Source organism: Arachis hypogaea, chromosome 9, assembly GCF_003086295.3.
Source record: "Arachis hypogaea cultivar Tifrunner chromosome 9, arahy.Tifrunner.gnm2.J5K5, whole genome shotgun sequence".
Taxonomy (NCBI): Eukaryota; Viridiplantae; Streptophyta; class Magnoliopsida; order Fabales; family Fabaceae; genus Arachis; species Arachis hypogaea.
Genome location: NC_092044.1, coordinates 12,555,710 through 12,577,018, shown reverse-complemented (window position 1 = coordinate 12,577,018; position 21,309 = coordinate 12,555,710). Strand labels below are relative to the sequence as shown.

Here is a 21,309-nt window from a genome sequence, read left to right as displayed (position 1 = left end):
AAAATAAGACGGCAGGGTAAAATATATTATAAAATATTGTATAAGTAAACATTCCTATAGACTTCGTTTGTAATGAAAGATTACCTTTGATGAAACAAGTTAGTTTATTCGGTCGTTTAAATAAACGTAGAATTTTGAATGTTATTTTGTGTTTATAAATTTATAGTAATTTATTAGTTGACATCAAATTTTTAAATAAAACTCATTATATGTAAATTATAAAAAAATATTATCTTAAATCGAAATAGATTAGGTGACTTTTAAGAGTTTATTTTTGATGTGTTATAAAATAGGTCTAGATTTAATTTCTTTTAGAATCCTAAATTTGTTAATCAATTAGGTTTAGATTTGTCAAATAGTCTAGTTGATCCGACAAGATAAGCATACTTCATCCTATTAAGATAAAAATAACTTTATATATAAATAATTTATCATAATTACAAAAGTTTATTTGTAGTGAAGTTTGAATAATTTAAATTTATTATACTTATTATTCTAAATAATTTTACATATTTAGCAGACACCCAAATCTGATTTTATACAAGTTGGTTCTAATATTTTTTTAAAAAATTTATTCTAAAAAGACCCTTAAAAAGATTTAATAATTAAAAAAAATTAATATCAAAATTGTTAAGAAGGGTTAACTTTTATATAATATTTAAGAAAAATAACCAAATTTTTTTGTAGAGATGAATATACTTTTAGATTATTTTCTCATTTATAAGTTGTTTTATTTTAATGGACTCAAGTATGCTTGACAAACCAATCATACTATTTCATGAATCTAAACTTAATTTATTAACAAATTTAGGATTCTAAAATAACTTAAATCTAGACCTATTTTATAACATATCAAAAAATAAACTCTTGATAGATCACCTAATTTATTTTCATTGTATTTTTTATTTCTCATAGTACGGTATTATTCAGTTCGATAAATTAAATACTAATTCGTCGCATATTTAATCTCCATTTAAAAATTGGTTATTGACTAATAGATTATTACTTGCATTAGGCGAAATTTAAATCTCTTATATATTTATTTTAAGAGACGAATGATTTAACCAGTTAATTAATCTAAGCTAGTTACAAATTTTGTTGTTATTAAAAAAAATAAAAAGTATACAAAAGTTAAAACTATTTTATTAACATATATAGGAAAGAATTTTAAATGTTCTTAAAATATTTGTATTCTAATAGTTTTAACTATTTAATTTCAATAATATAATATAATATAATATATTAATTAAAATTAACGGTTAAAATTATTAAAATATTGATATTTTAAGAACATTTGAAATTTTTCGTGCAGCATTAGATCGCTTATAAAAATGCTACTGGTATATATAGCTTCCACTTTTTTATAATTTAGTAAATTTCTTCAAATGTCACTAAAGAATCAATCATTGTCTGTAGTGTCTTTACATTATTCTGCATGAAATAAATTCAGATTGAGGCAAAATGCCTACAACATTTTTTATAACTATTCTAGTACAAAATTATGATGTTGAGTATTGAATTCTGAACACAAGGTAAAAAACAAAATACAAAAAATATGAGAGCACTTATTCCTCACAGTACGTTTCTCTCCGGGTTATGTAAACGTGCTTAATTAATTATATAGCGATATAAGAAAATGTACATCCAACAAACTTTCAAGAGTGAGAGAAAGTTAGATAGAAGCAAAAGTATCTATACAGTGATTCTTATATTATATGAATGACGGATGTGTATATTTAATTATGATTTTAATTATGATTGGTTATGCTAAAGTAATAATAACTAAAATTACTTTACTTGAATTAACGTCTAAATTTTATGTATATAATATTTATAATATGTAATTATATAGATAAATTTAAAATAATTTTATTTTATATTTTTTAATTATTGTTATGTTATTTTATATTTTTTAATTATTGTTAAAATAATTATATAATATTATAAATTTTAAGTTAAATAAAATAATTTTATATTATTATTTATCTAATATTATCAAAAATATAAATCATCACATATTTATATTTTATTATCAAAGATAAAAAGGCTCAAACTCGCGACCTCTTAAATGAATATAAAAAGACAATACTATTTGAGTTATAATTCATTGGCATCGTATATCTATATTTATGATCAAACTTTACAAACAATAACATCTATCTTAATTCATACTAATAATCAAACGTTATAAGTAATATAATTAAATTAAATTTATATTTATAATCAAAATATAAATAAAATGAAAAAAATTGTGGTTAATTTTGTATATTTATAAAAAAAATTGATTATATTGTTTTGATAAATTTAATTAATTCTTCTAATAGTTGATTATTTTATACTAAAAGATATAGAGAATAATTTGTATAAATATTAATAAATATGTAAAGACTACTTTAATAATAAATTTTAGTATTAACAAGATATTTTTTTATTTTATTCCATAATAAAGTAAAAGGTAAGGACAGGCAAATATGTATGACCCCACTCTGACATGCACAAAATCTTTGGGAAAAATATATGTTATTAAGCAAATTATTGGTGGTGGAGACCTAGCCAGCTAGGCTTGTAATTAATTAATTTGATAATATAAAGAGTAGTGTATTAATGTAGAATTGTATATATATGTTGAGGGAAAGGAGGTAACAGCGACACATCTCTTTGACATAGATTCTATTTTTCTTTGTGCTCTTGGCCTCTTGCATTGTCACTCTCTTTCTTGATTGCACTGAAAGATATGGGAAGGAGTCCTTGCTGTTCTAAGGAAGGTTTGAACAAAGGAGCATGGACTGCTATGGAAGACAAAATTCTCACAGACTACATTAAGATTCATGGTGAAGGAAAATGGAGACACTTACCCAAAAGAGCAGGTCAGTACATAAATATTTTTTCAAATGCTCTTTCACTCTATCTCATGACAATAATAAAAAAGTCTCATATGACAATAATAAAAAAGTCTTATAACTATACAATAGAATACATAAATTCAGTTATAATTTTAATTTTTATTATTTTATCTTATCTTTATTTCTTTTTATTTTTATTTGTTTTTATTTTTATTGACGAATATTTTATATATATTTAATTTTACTTTTACAATAATTTATAATTCAATCAATTAAAAATCAATTAAAAAAATACAAACTACAACATTTTTTATTTTTTTCTTATTTTTTCATAGTTTTATTACTGAGAATCGAAAAAAAATGTGCTATTCGTTATGAAAAATGCTAGGTGGCTAACATTTTTAATGTAAAAAATTACATATATAATAAATATTTTTTGAAACTGAAAATTGAAAAAAAAAGTGTGTTCTTAGTTATGAAAAATAGTCGAGCAACATTTTTAGTGTAAAAATTTGGAGAATTAGTCAATATTAGTTCAAATGTAAGACAAAAAAAAGGTGTTATTCACTTAACATTTCTCATTAGTCATTATATATATAAGTGTATTTGAATTATTTACATTTAGTAGTTGTGTAATGTAATGTTTTGATGCATAGGGCTTAAGAGATGCGGAAAAAGTTGCAGGCTGAGATGGTTGAATTATCTAAGACCTGGCATTAAAAGAGGAAATATTACTCACGATGAAGAAGAGCTTATAATCCGCCTTCACAACCTTCTCGGAAACAGGTCAATCATTTTCATTATTTTATGTATATTCTAATTGAAGAAATTTATCAAAAATATATTTGTAATAATATAAATAAATAAATAATATACGTACATTCGCATAAAATTATATTAGGTGAATATACTTTACTACTGATTATGATGTTTTTATTGGATTCATGAATTATCTATAGAGTTAACATAATGTTCAATAATATTCATTTTTGTATCAAAGATTTCTCTTTTAATTAACATGTATAAATATATAATTAAAAATCCTCATTCTAAGCAAATAATAATCTTTAATATACGATCTTAATTCTTATCTAATTATTATCCCTAATGTCACCACAAGTAAATAAATTATTAACATATAAAAAACTTTACATAAAAATTACAAAACAATTGAGTTTTTAATATTTTCAAAAAGTAAAGGAAAGATATTTGGGTATATAAGTTATTATCATGGCCCCATTTTTTTGTTTGTTTATTGTCGCTCCCTAGTCCCTACTAAAATCATTTTTATTTTTTTGTTGGTTTATTGTCGCCTCTTATAAGCAATTCTCACCTTTTAATATTTTGTTTCATGACAATATCTGCATTTTAACTCATTTTTAATTTTTTAAAGTTTTAAACAATTTAATAATATAATTCCTCATCAATAACTACTATATATACTATTGTTTAGATAAATTAAGGACCATTTTATCATTTTTCAAAAGAGTTAAAGACTAATTTTTCTAATAATATTTTATTAGGGACTTATATAATAATAATGATACTATTTTATTAGAGAAATAATTTATTATACAAGTTATCTTATATTTTGAATAAATAAGATGAGAAACACTAATACTTTAATAGTATCATTATTAATACTTATTAAAATATTTAGGTAGGACAAAATAACAACCTGACTTCTTTTTCTCTAAACATCCTTTTCTTCTTTTATTATCTTATACCTTTTATGTCTTTTTTATATAATTGTGAAGTCGTCATCAAGATTTTCGAAGTTTCCACATGTGCTTTAATTAAGTTGCCATATATTTTTTTCCTTAACAGTGATCTCAATTTTTGTTTTTCTTTTAAAGGTGCCATGCCTTTTCAAGAGTTAGAAACAAAAGGTGTGAAAAGAAAAGAAAATGTAAATATAGCGAAAGTCCTAAACTTTATATCTTCCATGCATGAAAAATTTAAATATACTTGGTGTTGCTTGATTATAATATATATAGAGTTTGAAATATTGCTTTATACAATCTAATTATAAATTAAATGTAAATATTTGATGATCATTCTATATACTAATATGTATCTTTATAATAAGAGTGACTAGTCAGTAACTGGTGATATTTTATGTCTATATAACATAATTATTTTCTTAGATAATAAAATAACAAAATTGTTTTTATTATTATCAACCAACAATATTGCAAATAATAATATTCTTAAATATCTGTATTTCGACTTTGTAAGTGTTTTTTTTTTTTTTGAAGACTGACATATATAATTAGATAATATAAGTTGACACGAATATCATATCAATTCAACTAAAGTTACACTACTCATATACTTTCATGAAATTAAAATAGTTAATTTTTATCAATCTAATCGCTAAATTATATACAATCACCTATCATAAAGATTATTTGTACATTTTGTGACAGCTGAATATAAATAAGACTATATTCTAACATTTCATATTCATAGACTTTTTAAACTTTTGTATTACGGTAATTTTTTATCAATACAAAGTATAGCAAATTAGTTTAGATTGACATGAAATTTAATTTTATAGACATGATCTATAAACTTTTATAAAAAATTGCCCCGTTAAAATGGTTATTCAACAGTATAACTTTAGTTAATTGAGATTGATATCATTTAATTCGAATTAATAAAATGGTTATTCAACATATTTAATGTATATTCCAAAAACACTCGTAACTAAATTTATCTTAATTACCTTTTTATTAGGTTTAATTATTTTTTTATAATTTTATCAAATTTATAATTAAATTTTTATATTTTTTTTCTTTGTCAATTGAATTTCTACACTATTTTTAATTTGTAATTAGGTTTTTTTAATATCTAAAATGTTATAACTAACTAATTTTTAATTGTAGATATATACCTTTAATTTACGAATAATATTTAGTTAACTCTAATATTTTTTACACTAAAAATTGAATGACCTAATTATAAAATTAAAAATAGTGTAGAGACTCAATTGAAATGGAAAAAAAAATATAAGAATCTAATTGTAAATTTAGTAAAACTATAAAGGTCAATAAAGTAATTAAATTTTACTTTTAAGATGTTTTAATTATTGTAAATATAAGTGAATATACTTTTCTAATATAAATTAAATATATATAATTTCTGTTATTTTTAGCCGCAGATGCTAATATAAGTAACAATTAATTAAATGAATGTATTATTAATAATCTTAGGTGGTCCTTGATTGCTGGGAGGCTTCCAGGACGAACAGACAATGAAATCAAGAACTATTGGAATACCAACATTGGAAGAAAGCTTCAAAATGGTACCCAAAATTGCTCATCATCAAACTTGCTCCAACTGGATCCGAACCCGAATCCGAAAACCCGAGAATGGCCATGCCCTAATAATTACCTACAAAATAATATTGGTTCTTGTTTGGTCCAGACTAAAGCCACAAGATGGCCTAATAATAATAAGGTCATACTCACCAAAGAAATTATCACAAAACAAAATAATGAAGGCATGGTTCATAATCATCACATTAATAATAATGTTAATGCCACGGATTACAAGATGAAAGGTTCATCGTCTTCATCCCCGGTGTTTCCGGTGTCACCATCTTCAGAGAGTAACACGAATATCAACGACGACAACAACAATAATAACAACAACAAAAACATCGAGGAAGCGTTGGATTTCATGGCGGATTTTCAAACGGAGGGAAATAATCTTTATTCGGAGCTTCTCAAGATGGACTTTGCAGAAGCATCATCATGTTTGGAAAATAACATGTTGGAAGGAAGTGGTAATAATAATAATAATAATAATAATAATAATAATAATAATAATAATAATAATAATAATAGCACAGTTGATAAAGCAGTAGGGCAGTTATATCCAAAATTATCATTCAATGACACCCATTTCCATTGGCCTTGGAGTGATTCATTGTATGATACGGATTTTGATTTTCAACACATGGAAAATATTATAGAGTCTGGATTTGATTGGCTTTGAAAAAAAAAAACACTTATTAATTAATAATATGGCAAAAAAAGAACAAGAAAAACACAATGTGTGTGGATTATTTGTTTTGTTTAATAATATTTTAGAAATGATTATGAATGAGCTAGGTTTCGGCTGAAAAATGTTGTTCCTTCATCTTGTAATGTAAAATGAAGATATTGTATTAAAGTTGTATAAGAGCTCTCATCATCAGAATGGATTTTTTTTTTTTTTTTTAAGTATAATTTTTCACCCTTTATTGTTTTTTCTTAACTTACTTAAACTGATGTATATGATAAAAAAATCATAATAAAATAATTAAAAAAAATTGGAAGATCTATTCCTCTGTTATTTTATAATTTAATCATCTAAGTGAGCAATGTTGTATATTCTTTTGGTTGGAGCTATAGCTCAGCTAAACTCAAGTTATTACATCTCCCTTTTTTTTTTTTTTTTATTGAGATAGTATAACAAACGAGTTAATTTAGTGTTTGATTTTTTAAAATGATTGACCATATCCATCACTTTAGAAATGCGACTCATATTAGTTTATGTACAAATTTTTGTCTCACAACAGATGTATAATATTGATATAAACAGTTATATGTTTATCTAATATTTTAATGGCTAATAGTTGACTAGTTGACCGTATATATCTTTTAATAATTATATTAAATATACATTAAAATTAGTTATTAATATAAAAATATATATTAAAAATAAATTAAATTATATATATTTATATATAAATATATGTAACTAATTTTAATATATAAATAATTTTTTAATTTTTTAAATATATTTTAAATTCGTCAAATTTACGAATCTAAATAAATTTATAGAATTTACCTAGATTTAACATGTGAATTCTATCCATAAACTTATATGAGTTTATCTATTATGAATTTATTTTTTAAAAAAATATTATATATAAAGTTAGATATATATTTACTCAAATCTAAACGTACTCCAAAAATGTCAAACCAATTCAGAATCATCTAATAGCCATATATAATTAAAATCTTTAAGTCAAGTCTAAAGAACCAACATGATAACAATTGACAATTAAAAATCCAAGGTCAACAATATTAAATAATAAAAAATTAGTAAGAAATAACAACCATGAAGCATAATTTAAATAAACTATTTACATTTAACAATCAAATAAATTATAAGTTACAAGACTATAAATTTGTAATAGGCTATTAATTAGTGGCAAAAAAATAACACATACATAAACTGTGGTAGTAACTCGAAGCAAAACAAAAGCACGAATAAATAATAATTATTAGGGGCAGAATTCAAAAGCTCTAATCAAAAGCAAATGCAACAATAACAATTAGGTAGCGTTTGGTGGAGAGACAGAGACGGAAAGATTGAGACGGAGAGACAGAGACTAAGAGACATGGATTGAAATAAATCTTAGTATTCTGTTTGGTGCAAAATGAGAGACATGAATTGAAACAAGAATGAAACTCTAATTTAATTTGCACAAAAGATAAAATTGGAATTAATTAATTGAAATGAAAGTATTTTAGGTATAAAATGTTATTAAAGTTTCAGTCTCCATCTCTAAAAATTTCAGTCTCCTGTGTCCCAACTTTTTGGAGGTACTGAAATACTGAAATTTTAGAGACAAAGACAAAAATTTTAGTACCAGTCTTTGAACTAACAAACACGATACTGAATCTCAGTCTCTCAGTCTCTGTCTCAATATCTCAAAACAAACACTACCTTAGTGACGCTCAAAATGACGAAGGAGAACCAGAATGAGTAATTTGATGCCAAGTCAACTTAATTCTATTACTTAATTAGACACAAACTATGATGATTTTATGAGTTTACTAGCGAATTTGACAACCATATTGTGATTAATATGATTTATAAAATTGGTTCATGTGACTTAATTAGATTCTACCAATTTTTATTTAGTCAAATCATATAGAAACATATTGGAATAATTAAAATGTATCAATATCAAGTATATTATCTATTGGAATAATGCAACAAACTGAGCAAAGTAACGCATGGTGGCAGTCAACTGTTCACAGAACAGCATTGTTAGATCGGATGTGAGATCAAAGTTTGGTTAAGCACTTTAGGAGTGTGGGTTCAAGAATTACTTTATTATTCAGATTTTATTTTTATGAGAATTAAATATATTTAGAAATTAAAAAGATGGTCTTTGATTTTTTGAAATTAAATTTATTTAAAAATAATTTTTTAAACTTTAAACTAAATATAAAAATATGATATTCTCATCTTAAAATTTTTAAAAATTATTTATAATTCTCCAATCACACACCCTGTAATTAGAAGTATAACTATAATAATTTTACACAATTATATTCATCGCGGTAAGAAAAAGCGGATATAAAAAATAAGGTGGAAACTCAGGTGCAGTCGACTTCACGTGAATTTGATATCTGAGAGCTGTTAGATAATTTAACTAATTTGACTAAATTTTCATCTAACAACTCTTAAATATCAACTTCACGTGAAGTCAACTTCACCTGAGTTTTCACAAAAAAATAATTTGTATATCTTTAACAAGCATTTATGTATCTTGTAAGTTCAGTAACATACATGTAGCATATATTCCTTAAGCACATCTAAATTCTGAAAAATCCTGTTGTTATTTATGAAAAATGTTAGAAATTAATACTTTTATCATAGAAAAGTAGAGAGTTAGTTAGTGTTAGTTCAAAGAAAAATAAGTAAAAAGTGTTAGTTACCTAACATGTCACTGACTCACTGGGCGAGTTATGGACGTTTTTAGTTTTGAGTAGTGTTTGTTGACTGCTTCATTCAGGAGAAGGTTGTAGCAGTCTTCTCTTGTTTTGTAGCACAATCTCTCGGCATTTATTTAAATTCAAACCAAACTAAATAAAACTATTCACACTAATTTGAACTAAATTGGATTCCTTTTTTTTTTTTTTAGTAAACTGCATAAATTAATTTAGGTTTTGAATCTACTTCTTAAAGGTCCAATCCAATTCAAGTTAATGTCTATAAAATAATATAATACTATTATTTTCTTATTAAATTTAATATTTTACTGATAATATATTTAATCTGTTACACAATTTTATCATAATTTTATGTATTATTATTATTTAATAATTATTTTCTGAATATAAAATAAGATTTTTTTATTTTATCAATAAATATTTTTCAATAATAAAATCCTAAAATTTTCTTTTATAAAAATCGAATAAAGCAAACCAATTCAAATCTTAATAGTTTGGATCAGACAGGATCAAATTTAAAATAAATATCAAACCAATCAAATTAAATTGTAACAAATTATATACTTTAGACTATGTTAATATTTTTTTTACTTCTAAGGTTGAAAAAAATGAACAATAAAAAAAGTTTTTTTGTTTCGGGTTTTTCTCTTCCCCATTAATTTTCGAAGGTGTACAGAACCTGGTCCAACCCAAAGAGCCAACACATTTGGGCAAAGGCCCAGTTGAATTGAAACGGGTCAAAGCCGACTATAAATATATTTTCCCGGTTTCAATACTGAACCGGGTTAGAAATTAATCAGATTTTGGTTAACCAGTCGAATACTCCCACTGTCCCACACCTTGCCTCTCTTCGTCCTTCGTTTCTTTAGCGGCGGCGGCTACCTCACCGGAGGAGCCGTCGATGAGCCTCTCTCCACCGTCCCAGTGTTGCGGACCTCTCCCCAATTTCTGCTCATATTCTCTCAAAGCAAATACCCCTTCCTCACCCTATTTCGGCTATTCGGCCGTCGTTCTTGATCTCTATTGGAGTTAAAAGAAAAATATAAAGAATATTCAGGTATTCAAGTGTCAGCAATGGCTGCTGAGTCACCAAGTTCCGTTCGTAAAGGTTGCTTCCCAATCTCTCGTTTTCTGTATTCTGAATCAATCAAACAGGTTTTATTTATTTCGTTATTATTATTATTTGCTTGGGTGCGTGAACTAGGGTTTTGGTTTTGTGGCAGTGGTTGTTCATCTGAGAGCCACTGGTGATGCTCCTATTCTCAAGCAATCTAAATTCAAGGTGATCTTTGTAATGGCAGCATTATATTTTTCCCAGACTTCAACTCAAAATTCACATGATTTTGTTTGCTTTTCGTAATCTCTGTGCTTTCTCATTGCTTATTGTGATCTATATGCTTTTTCGTTTTCTTTTTTTAGTTTCTAATTCAAACTTTTGAATGTGGACTATGATTTGTTTGAATCTGAATTGTAATTGTTTACAATATTTTGTCTAAGTATTAGTTTGGGTTAGCCACATAACTCATCTTAATCGTTACACTGTAATTTGATGATCGACCTTCTATTCGAGTCTGCATTCATGATTTTCTTTGTGGAGGCGAACATATGTTGGATTAGCTGTGAAAATTTAGCATATTGAGTTTAGTTGTAGTTTGGTTACTGTTCTGACTCCCAACATAGATGAGACAGAAATGTTAAGAACAAAAAGGAATTAATATTATCCCTATCTTAGCCGCTTCAGACAATTTTTAAGAAAATTTATGCACTTCCAGAATCTAGCAACACAAAAAACATGTTTCTATACCTTCAAAAAGAAAGATATGTCTCAACTGACTCACTGTTTTCATCCTTTTTGCTCCATGTTAGGAATCAAACATACCTTATAAGAAAATTTAGTTATCCAAACATGATACAAATACAAAGACCAAGAAACAGAAAAAAAAAAGTCTCTTCTATCCCCACATTTTATTAGGATAGAAAATCCTAGAAATTTGTGTCCTAGGGTGCACTATATTGTGTCCTATGGCGCACTATCTTGTGCTCCCAAAACTTTTTGTGTCTCTGTATGTTTGTAATTTTCATGAGAACTATAGATGAAGATTACACGGTTTAGTTAAGTGAATGTAGATCGTTCGTATTTCATTTAATTTGTTGTCCTAAATTCTGGTGTTAGATTTCTGTGATGGAAAATAGAGGGTTTTTGAAGACTTTGATGGTGAAAAGAATATGCTATTATGCAAGAGAAGCAATCACTTTGAGTGTACAAAATAATGTGCTATTAAAATTCTGTATCATGTGGTCACTGATAAACAGCTAGGTGTTGAGCTTCTGCATCATGTTAAACAAATTAACCATATGAACTAAGAATAGATGGCTCTGTATCAATATTATTACATGTGAATCTTTATTACATTTTCCTTCTGTAACTTTTGCAATTCTATATGTCTTTGTTACTTTCATTTTGTACACAATTTAATGTTATTGAGGACACATTTTCATATTCTGACCCCTAAAAATGCCATCTTCTATTTGTTTTGTACTGTGCTACCCATGTTATTTTTAATTGTATAACTGATATTGCAATTCCAACCAGTGATGAAGGATGACTCAAATCTTAGGGGATCATATAAGACCACATTACTTTTGGTAAAATCTTTCACGGTGTATCAGTGAAAGTAATACACCATATATGTAAATGAAAATTTGAAGTTTAGGAGGGGAAAGGGGAGGGAGAAAAGGGGGGACGGGGTGAGGCGAGCTGCCCCCTCCTGTCCCAATGAAGTTCCGTCACTGATATAAGGGGAAAGAAAGCTGTAGACTTGTATCTGCCTGAATTTTCTGTGGCTGATACAAGTTTGAATATAGAACTGATCAGAAATGGAACATGCAGATCTTAATAGTTGAAAAGTCAAATCTGAAAGTAATGATTTCGAGGATTGCTAGCAAGAATGAATTGTTAGTTTTTTACATGCATTCTTCTTGAAATCTTGAAATATAAAATAATGTCTTTATATTTGATATTGCAGATAGCAGGAGCTGATAAATTTGCAAAGGTGATAGATTTTCTTAGACGGCAACTCCACAGGGAAACATTGGTAAACAATCACTGTGTATTTTACCTGTATAGTTGTCTAAACTCTAAAGGATCTGCATACTCAAATTTGATTCCTGTGTTTGCAGTTTGTATATGTAAACAGTGCTTTTTCACCCAATCCTGATGAATCGATCATTGATTTGTATACTGTAAGAAACTACTGGATCCCCTTTTCTATTAGTTTTTATAACTACTGGATCTTATAGTTTTTAAGTAATTTGGTTGTGGGGCAAAAAAAGAATCATAATACTTAACCAATTGAAATTTTTCTGAGGGAAGGAAGATAGAATAATATGCATTTAAAAGAAAAATGATGAGGCCACCCGCTACCCCTTGGTTAATTAGATTGAGCATGCAGTAGATTAGGTATTTCTTGGGTGCACATGGATAAGTACCCTTGTTTTCTTTTGAATCTTTCTTCAAAATACCATTGGTACTTCCTATTCAAGCATTACAATAAGCTAGTGTGCATGCTAGTCCTGTACAATATAAAAGTTTTAAATTCACGATTTAAGTAGTTTTATTGAAAATTTGGTGTTGCAAGGACAATTATCTTATACTATTTTATAGATCTGTAGTTTGTATAATATTCTTGTAAAAACTAGTCAACTAGTACTGGTTATTGTACCCATATCCATGTAACCTAGGACCTAGGTTATCATACGCATAAGTTGGATTTCAACCAGAGAGTAAAATGAAAGTAATGGTAATGGTTCAACCTTGAATAATTCATCTGGGGTTTTAGTTTAATTAAACTATTTGCTATGATAGATTTGCTTTTGCAAACCGTTGGAATTTTTCTAGAATTTCTGTTAGTAAATATTGTGTTTTTTCCGGGTCATTCCTTTTTCTCCATCTCTATGTCTAAGATTGTATATTTACAGGTGTTTAGCCAAAAGATGCTAGAGTAGCAATGGCAGTCAATATTCTAATTACTGTTTAGATGTTTTTGGTGCTGCTTTATATACATAATCATGCAATTTATTTGTCAAATTGTCATTTGAGTATTTTCTTTTCTCCTTTGTTTGGTTTTTATTTTCCAGAATTTTGGTTTTGATGGCAAATTGGTGGTCAACTACGCATGTTCTATGGCATGGGGCTAATTCTGAATGATACTTGCTAAGCATATAATTTCTTCTTATTAATTGTGAATACGTTTAGTTTTGACAAAAAGATAGAATGGAACAGAAACATGAAACCCAAAAATTTGTTGTTTTTTTGAATTATTTTTTTTCTTCCTTTGCGTGTATAAATTCAAAGCAGAGTTACCCACTTGAATGTCGCGACAAAAAGAAAAGTTCATTAATATCATGATTTACGGATTGTTATGGTTTTGAGGGACCCATGTTTAACATGGTTGAAGTGCTGATCCTTAACGTGTTTACTTTAATCATTATCGTGTTGTTATATGTAGTTTAAGCAAATTACTTCTTTTGTAGAGGTAAAAAGGGAATGAAATGCTTCACAAATGAACCATGTGTAATTAATTTACAATGTAATTTTCATTCATGAAAATTCTCTGTTCCATTTTTATCCCCCTAACCAAACGTATTATTAGGAGTCTTGTTTGATCAGGGTTGTTCTATGTGAAGCATGAGGATAACCCAGCACTTCTTAAGCAAGCAGTTGATAGATGTAATGTTTTAAAAATCTGATTAAGAACTATTTGGCAAGAATTTATTTTTTATTGATTAATAAATAGTTAAATCAAAATTTGATCAAACCAAAAACATCCGTGAACAATTATTGATTCTTTAGATCGCTGGATTAATGTGGTGTGCGACTTTGAACAAGTATTACTATATTTGTAGCACTGGTATAATAAATCTCAGGTGGTATGGGATTGAGTCTTCTTAATTTTTTTCTCACTGGAGTTGGAGTAAAATGTGATCTTTTATTATACGATTTATAGGTAGAACCAAAAAGAAAAAAATGAGAGAAATTATTAAAGGATTAAAAATTATATTATTTTACTTTCTCAATTGAAAAAAAAAAATTGAGAGGGCATGTTCTTTAAATCCAATGTGTATTTTCGATGTCTATCTAGGTAAACTATCTCATAAATCCAAAAAATCGTTTTTTGAAATCAAAACAATTAAAACTCAATAAAATGTTAAATTGATTTCAAACTATTATGTAGTCATTTTAGTTTTTTATCTTGTTTATTAGCTGTTAGCCATTGAACTTTTGAATTGTAAGAGAGATTAGTTCTCTTTTGTCTTTTTACAAATTTTGATAATTTAAGGCGGAGACGAAAAAGTCCTCTTTTAAAACTTTAGGATTGAGTTATATCTTGTAATTTAAAAGTTTAGGGATTATGGTTTTTTTACTTTTAAAATTTATCACACCATTTAACGATGTTTTTGGGTCTCCAATGCTACAAGCCTCATACAATTTCCATAATCCACAAAACTCAATTTTACTCAATTTTACTTTGTCTTGATTTGGTTTAACATTTAATGCATATTTATAAGATTAATAAATAATTAATACAATTCTTTTTTTTTTAAATTACAAACATATTAATTACAACCTCTAAAATATATTTGAGTAATTACCCAAGTTACTTTCTAATGATTTTAAAAATAGACATTTTAGTCCAAAAAAAATTAATACACCAATCAATCTTCAAAGTTTTACTCTAGCAGACAAATCAGTCCACAGTTCATTTTCTGCACTCGAAGTGGATTTTCTGGAACTATAGAAGCCCAATTGGCGTGCTCTCAATTGCGTTGGAAAGTAGACATCTTGGGCTTTCCAGCAATGTATAATATTCCATACTTTGCCCGAGATTTGATGGCCCAAAATAGCGTCCAAACGTCCACCAGAAACCCTTTTCTGGCGTAAAACGCCGGAACTGGCACTAGAACTGGAGTTAACCCCCCCAAACTGGCATCCAAGCTGGCATTTAACTCCAAGAATGGCCTATGCACGTGAAAGTTTCAAAGCTCAGCCCAAGCACACGCCAAGTGGGTCCCGAAAGTAGATTTCTGCACTATCTGCACTTAGTTACTCATTTTCTTTAAACCCTAGTAACTAGTTTAGTATAAATAGCACTTTTGACTATTGTATTTCATCTTTAGATCATCTTTTGATCTTTTGATCACTTAGGGGAGGCTGGCCATTCGGCCATGCCTAGACCTTCTTCTCTTATGTATTTTCTACGGTGGAGTTTCTACACCTCACAGATTAAGGTGAGAAGCTCTGCTGTTCTTCATGAACTAATGCAAGTATTATTGTTTCTCTTTCAATTTACGCCTACTTCTTCTCCAAGATATACTCTCGTACTTAATTCAATTAAGTCAGAATGAAGGGGATGACCCGTGACAATCACCTACTATCTTCATTACTCGCTTAGCCAAGATCCGCGTGCCTGACAACCACAAGCGGTCTACATGATGTTCAACGTAGTCATTGGACGACAGCTGGAGTATAATCTCTTGGGTCTCTGATCCACGAATCGAGTCCGCATGGTTAGAACCTTCGTGGTATAGGCTAGAAACAATTGGCAGCATTCTTGAGATCCGAAAAGTCTAAACCTTGTCTGTGGTATTCCGAGTAGGATCTGGGATGGGATGACTGTGACGAGCTTCAAACTCACGACTGTTGGGCGCAATGAAAGTGTACAAAAGGATAGAGAGATCCTATTCTGATACAAGTGGGAACCGACAGATGATTAGCCATGCGGTAGCTGTGCCTGGTATTTTTCATCCGAGACGAGAAATTCGATAGTTGATTAGCCGTACAGAAACTGTAGCCAGACCATTTTCACTGAGAGGATCATACAGCTTGCCATGGAAGGAAGGACGCATGATTGGATGAAGACAATAGGAAAGTAGAGGTTCAGAAGCAACAAAGCATCTCCAAATGCTTATCTGAAATTCCCACCAATGAATTACATAAGTATTTCTATGTTATTTTCCATTTTATTTACCTTTTAATTATCAATACCTCATAACCATTTGAATCCGCCTGATTGAGATTTACAAGATGACCATAGCTTGCTTCAAGCCAACAATCTCTGTGGGATCGACCCTTACTCGCGTAAGGTTTTATTATTTGGACGACCCGGTGCACTTGCTGGTTAGTTGTGTAGAGTTGCAAAAGTGTGATTGCAATTTCGGGCACCAGGTTTTTGGCGCCGTTGCCGGGGATTGTTCGAGTTTGGACAACTGATGGTTCATCTTGTTGCTTAAATTGGGTAATTTTATTTTATGTTTGAGCTTTTTATTTTTATTTTCGAAAAATACAAAAAAATTTAATAAAATCATAAAAAAACAAAAAAAATTGTGTTTCTTGTTTGAGTCTAGTGTCAAATTTTAAGTTTGGTGTCTTGCATGTCTTTCTCTTCTTAAAAATTTTCAAAAATATGTTCTTGATGTTCATCTTAACATTCAAAGTGTTCCTGCATGCATTATTAGTTTTGATGTTAAGTTTTTCTATTGTGATTCATTTTGTTGTTTTTCTCTCTTCTTATAAAAAGATTTAAAAAAATAAAAATATATATCTTTTCAAGTAAATAATACAGAGAAATGAAAGATAAGAACATAAAGCAGAGGATCACAAGAAAAAGAGCTCACTAGCATTAAAACGCCAGTAAAGAGGCACTTTGGGCGTTAAACGCCAGAATGACTATCATTCTGGGCGTTTAACGCCAGTAAAGGTATCATTCTGGGTGTTAAACGCCAGAATGGGCAGCGTTCTGGGCGTTTAACGCCAGAAATGGTAGCACTCTGGGCGTTCAGAAAAACGCCCAGTAAAGAAGGATTCTTGGCGTTTAACGCCAGCCAGGGTATCTGGCTGGGCGTTAAACGCCCATAAAGGCAGCCAAGTGGGCGTTAAACGCCGGAATGGATAGCATTCTGGGCGTTTAACGCCAGGATGACACAAGGGAGGTAATTTTGTTTCCAATTCAATTTTTTTCAATTTTTCATGTTTTAATCCATAACTTTTTGTATCAAACATATTTTAAATGTTCATCTTTCAACTTTTTTTTATGTTTTTGAAAATTTTCAAACTAATTTTCCAAAAATCTTTTTCTTAACCTTATTTCATATTTTCGAAAATCCTTGCTAACAATTAATGTTTTGATTAAAAAATTTCAAGTTTGTTACTTTTTTGTTAAGAAAGGTTCAATCTTTGAATTTTAGAATCATATCTTTTAGTTTCTTGTTAGTCAAGTCATTAACTTTAATTTTTAAAATCAAATCTTTTTTATTTCCTTTTCAATCATATCTTTTCAAATCATATTTTTTTCAATCAAATCTTTTTCAATCATATCTTTTTAAATTTTAATTTCAAAATCTTTTTCTAACTTCTTATCTTTTCAAAATTATTTTCAAATCTTTTTCAACTAATTACTATTTCTTATCTTTTTCAAAACCACCTAACCACCTCTCCACTTCCAATTTTTGAAAATCACTAACCACTTTTTCAAAAATCTTTTTAATTTACTAATTGTTTTAGTTTTAATTTTCGAATACCCTCTCTGTCATCTCTTTCTATTTATTTGCTATCACTTCTCTTCTACTTATAATTCGAACCCTCTCCCTCCCTCTGTGTTCGAATTCTTCTTATTTTCTCTCTACCTCATTCCTCTATTCTTCTTATTTTCTCTCTACCTCATTCCTCTATTCTTCTTTTCTTCTGACACCTCAAGGAATCTCTAAACTGTGACATAGAGGATTCCACTACTCCCTTTGTTCTCTTCTTTTTCATATGAGTAGAAATATAGATAAAAATATTCTTGTTGAAGCTGATCCTGAACTTGAAAGGACTTTGAAGAAGAAGCTAAGAGAAGCTAAAGCACAACACTTCGGAGAGAACCTTACAGAAAATTTCGAGAAAGAAGTAGACATGGCAGCGAACCCAACAGCAATGCCAGAAATGCAAGGAAGATGCTTGGTGACTATACTGCACCAACTTCCAACTTCTATGGAAGAAGCATCTCAATTCCTGCCATTGGAGCAAACAACTTTGAGTTTAAGCCTCAATTAGTTTCTTTAATGCAGTAGAATTGCAAGTTTTATGGACTTCCATCGGAAGATCCTCATTAGTTCTTAGCTGAATTCTTGTAGATCTGTGATACTGTTAAGACCAATAGGGTTGATCCCGAGGTCTACAGACTTATGCTTTTCCCCTTTGCTGTAAGAGACAGAGCTATGATATGGTTGGACTCACAACCTAGAGAAAGCCTGAATTCTTGGGATAAGTTGGTCACTACTTTCTTGACCAAATTCTTTCCACATCAAAAGATGAGCAAGCTTAGAGTGGAAGTCCAAACCTTCAGACAGAAGGAAGGTGAATCTCTCTATGAGGCTTGGGAAAGATAAAAGCAATTAACCAAAAGGTGTCCTTCTGATGAGCGGATAATTTGTACGCTTTTTGGCATTGTTTTCAGTATGTTTTTAGTATGATCTAGTTAGTTTTTAGTATATTTTTATTAGTTTTTAGTTAAAATTCAATTTTCTGGACTTTACTATGAGTTTGTGTATTTTTCTGTGATTTCAGGTATTTTCTGGCTGAAATTGAGGGACCTGAGCAAAAATCTAATTCAGAAACTAAAAAGAACTGCAGATGCTGTTGGATTCTGACCTCCCTGCACTCGAAGTGGATTTTCTGGAGCTACAGAAGCCCAATTGGCGCGCTCTCAACAGCGTTGGAAAGTAGACATCCTGGGCTTTCCAACAATATATGATAGTCCATACTTTGCCCAAGATTTGATGGCCCAAACCGGAGTTCAAAGTCACCCTCAGGATTTCCAGCGTTAAACGTCGGAACTGGCACAAGGATGGGAGTTAAACGCCCAAACTGGCACCAAAACTGGCGTTTAACTCCAAGAAGAGTCTCTACATGAAAATGCTTCAATGCTCAGCCCAAGCACACACCAAGTGGGCCCGGAAGTGGATTTTTATGTCATTTACTCATCTCTGTAAACCCTAGGCTACTAGTTCTCTATATATAGGACCTTTTACTATTGTATTTTCATCTTTTGATCATACTTTTATGATTGAACCCTCCTTGGGAGGCTGGCCATTCGGCCATGCCTAGACCTTGTTCTTATGTATTTTCAACGGTGGAGTTTCTACACACCATAGATTAAGGTGTGGAGCTCTGCTGTACCTCGAGTATTAATGCAATTACTATTGTTCTTCTATTCAATTCTGCTTGTTCTTGTTCCAAGATATCACTTGTTCTTCAACTTGATGAATGTGATGATCCGTGACACTCATCATCATTCTCACCTATGAACGTGTGCCTGACAACCACCTCCGTTCTACCTTAGATTGGGTAGATATCTCTTGGATTCTTTAACCGGAATCTTCGTGGTATAAGCTAGAACTGATGGCGGCATTCAAGAGAATCCGGAAGGTCTAAACCTTGTCTGTGGTATTCTGAGTAGGATTCAATGATTGAATGACTGTGACGAGCTTCAAACTCCTGAGGGTTGGGCGTTAGTGACAGACGCAAAAGAATCACTGGATTCTATTCCGACCTGATTGAGAACCGACAGATGGATAGCCGTGCCGTGACAGGGTGCGTTGAACATTTCCACTGAGAGGATGGGAGGTAGCCACTGACAATGGTGAAACCCTTGCATACAGCTTGCCATGGAAAGGAGTAAGAAGGATTGGATGAAGACAGTAGGAAAGCAGAGAGACGGAAGGGACAAAGCATCTTCATACGCTTATCTAAAATTCCCACCAATGAATTACATAAGTATCTCTATCTTTATCTTTATGTTTTATTCATCATCCATAACCATTTGAGTTTGCCTGACTAAGATTTACAAGGTGACCATAGCTTGCTTCATACCAACAATCTCTGTGGGATCGACCCTTACTCGCGTAAGGTTTATTACTTGGACGACCCAGTACACTTGCTGGTTAGTTGTGCGAAGTTGTGTTTATGCCATGGTATTGAACACCAAGTTGTTGGATTCATCACCGGGGATTATTTGAGTTGTAGTGATCACAATTTCGTCCACCACCTTCTAACATGTTTCAGAATGGAGCATCGTATGTATATTCTATGATGGTCTGTCTGAAATGTCCAAGATGTCGTTGGACTATTCTGCTGGTGGATCCCTTCATCTGAAAACTCCTGCAGAAGCCCAGGAACTCATTGAGATGGTTGCAAATAACCAGTTCATGTACACTTCTGAAAGAAATCATGTGAATAATAGGATGACTCAGAAGAAAGGAGTTCTTGAGATTGATACTCTGAATGCCATATTGGCTCAGAACAAAATATTGACTCATCAAGTCAATATGATTTCTCAGAATCTGACTGGATTGTAAGCTGCATCCGACAGTGCTAAAGAAGCCTCATCTGAAGGAGAAGCTTATGACCCTGAGAATCCTGCAATGGAAGAGGTGAATTACATAGGAGAATCCTATGGAAACACCTATAATCCTTCATGGAGGAATCATCCAAATTTTTCATGGAAGGATCAACAGAAGCCTCAACAAGAATAATGGTGGGAAAAATAAGTTTGGCAATAGCAAACCTTTTCCATCATCGTCTCAGTAACAGACAGAGAATTCTGAGCAGAGCCTCTCTGGCTTAGCAAATATAGTCTCTGATCTATCTAAAATCACTCTTAGTTTCATGAATGAAACAAGGTCCTCCA

General features: G+C 29.8%; 2 protein-coding genes across 2 annotated transcripts; both read left to right on the top strand.

The window, feature by feature from the left end:
* Positions 1–2,734: 2,734 nt before the first annotated feature.
* On the top strand, positions 2,735–6,972 carry LOC112708892 (transcription factor MYB1-like). Its single transcript, XM_025760815.2, has 4 exons — positions 2,735–2,867; positions 3,500–3,629; positions 6,059–6,633; positions 6,941–6,972. Exons 1-4 carry the CDS (start codon positions 2,735–2,737, stop codon positions 6,970–6,972), a joined length of 870 nt encoding a protein of 289 aa, XP_025616600.1.
* Positions 6,973–10,358: 3,386 nt separating this feature from the next.
* On the top strand, positions 10,359–14,011 carry LOC112710418 (ubiquitin-like protein ATG12). Its single transcript, XM_025762617.2, has 5 exons — positions 10,359–10,691; positions 10,807–10,865; positions 12,610–12,678; positions 12,764–12,826; positions 13,721–14,011. The coding sequence occupies exons 1-5, from the start codon at positions 10,658–10,660 to the stop codon at positions 13,778–13,780; spliced, it is 285 nt and encodes a 94-aa protein (XP_025618402.1). The 5' UTR covers positions 10,359–10,657; the 3' UTR covers positions 13,781–14,011.
* Positions 14,012–21,309: the final 7,298 nt, after the last annotated feature.

Coding starts and splice junctions, on each gene's coding strand:
- LOC112708892 (XM_025760815.2), top strand. CDS start 2,735: ATGGGAAGGAGTCCTTGCTGTTCTAAGGAAGGTTTGAACAAAGGAGCA. Junction 2,868..3,499: donor ACACTTACCCAAAAGAGCAG/GTCAGTACATAA, acceptor TTTGATGCATAG/GGCTTAAGAGATGCGGAAAA. Junction 6,634..6,940: donor TAACATGTTGGAAGGAAGTG/GTAATAATAATA, acceptor ATAATATTTTAG/AAATGATTATGAATGAGCTA.
- LOC112710418 (XM_025762617.2), top strand. CDS start 10,658: ATGGCTGCTGAGTCACCAAGTTCCGTTCGTAAAG. Junction 10,692..10,806: donor ACCAAGTTCCGTTCGTAAAG/GTTGCTTCCCAA, acceptor GTTTTGTGGCAG/TGGTTGTTCATCTGAGAGCC. Junction 12,827..13,720: donor CGATCATTGATTTGTATACT/GTAAGAAACTAC, acceptor TTTATTTTCCAG/AATTTTGGTTTTGATGGCAA.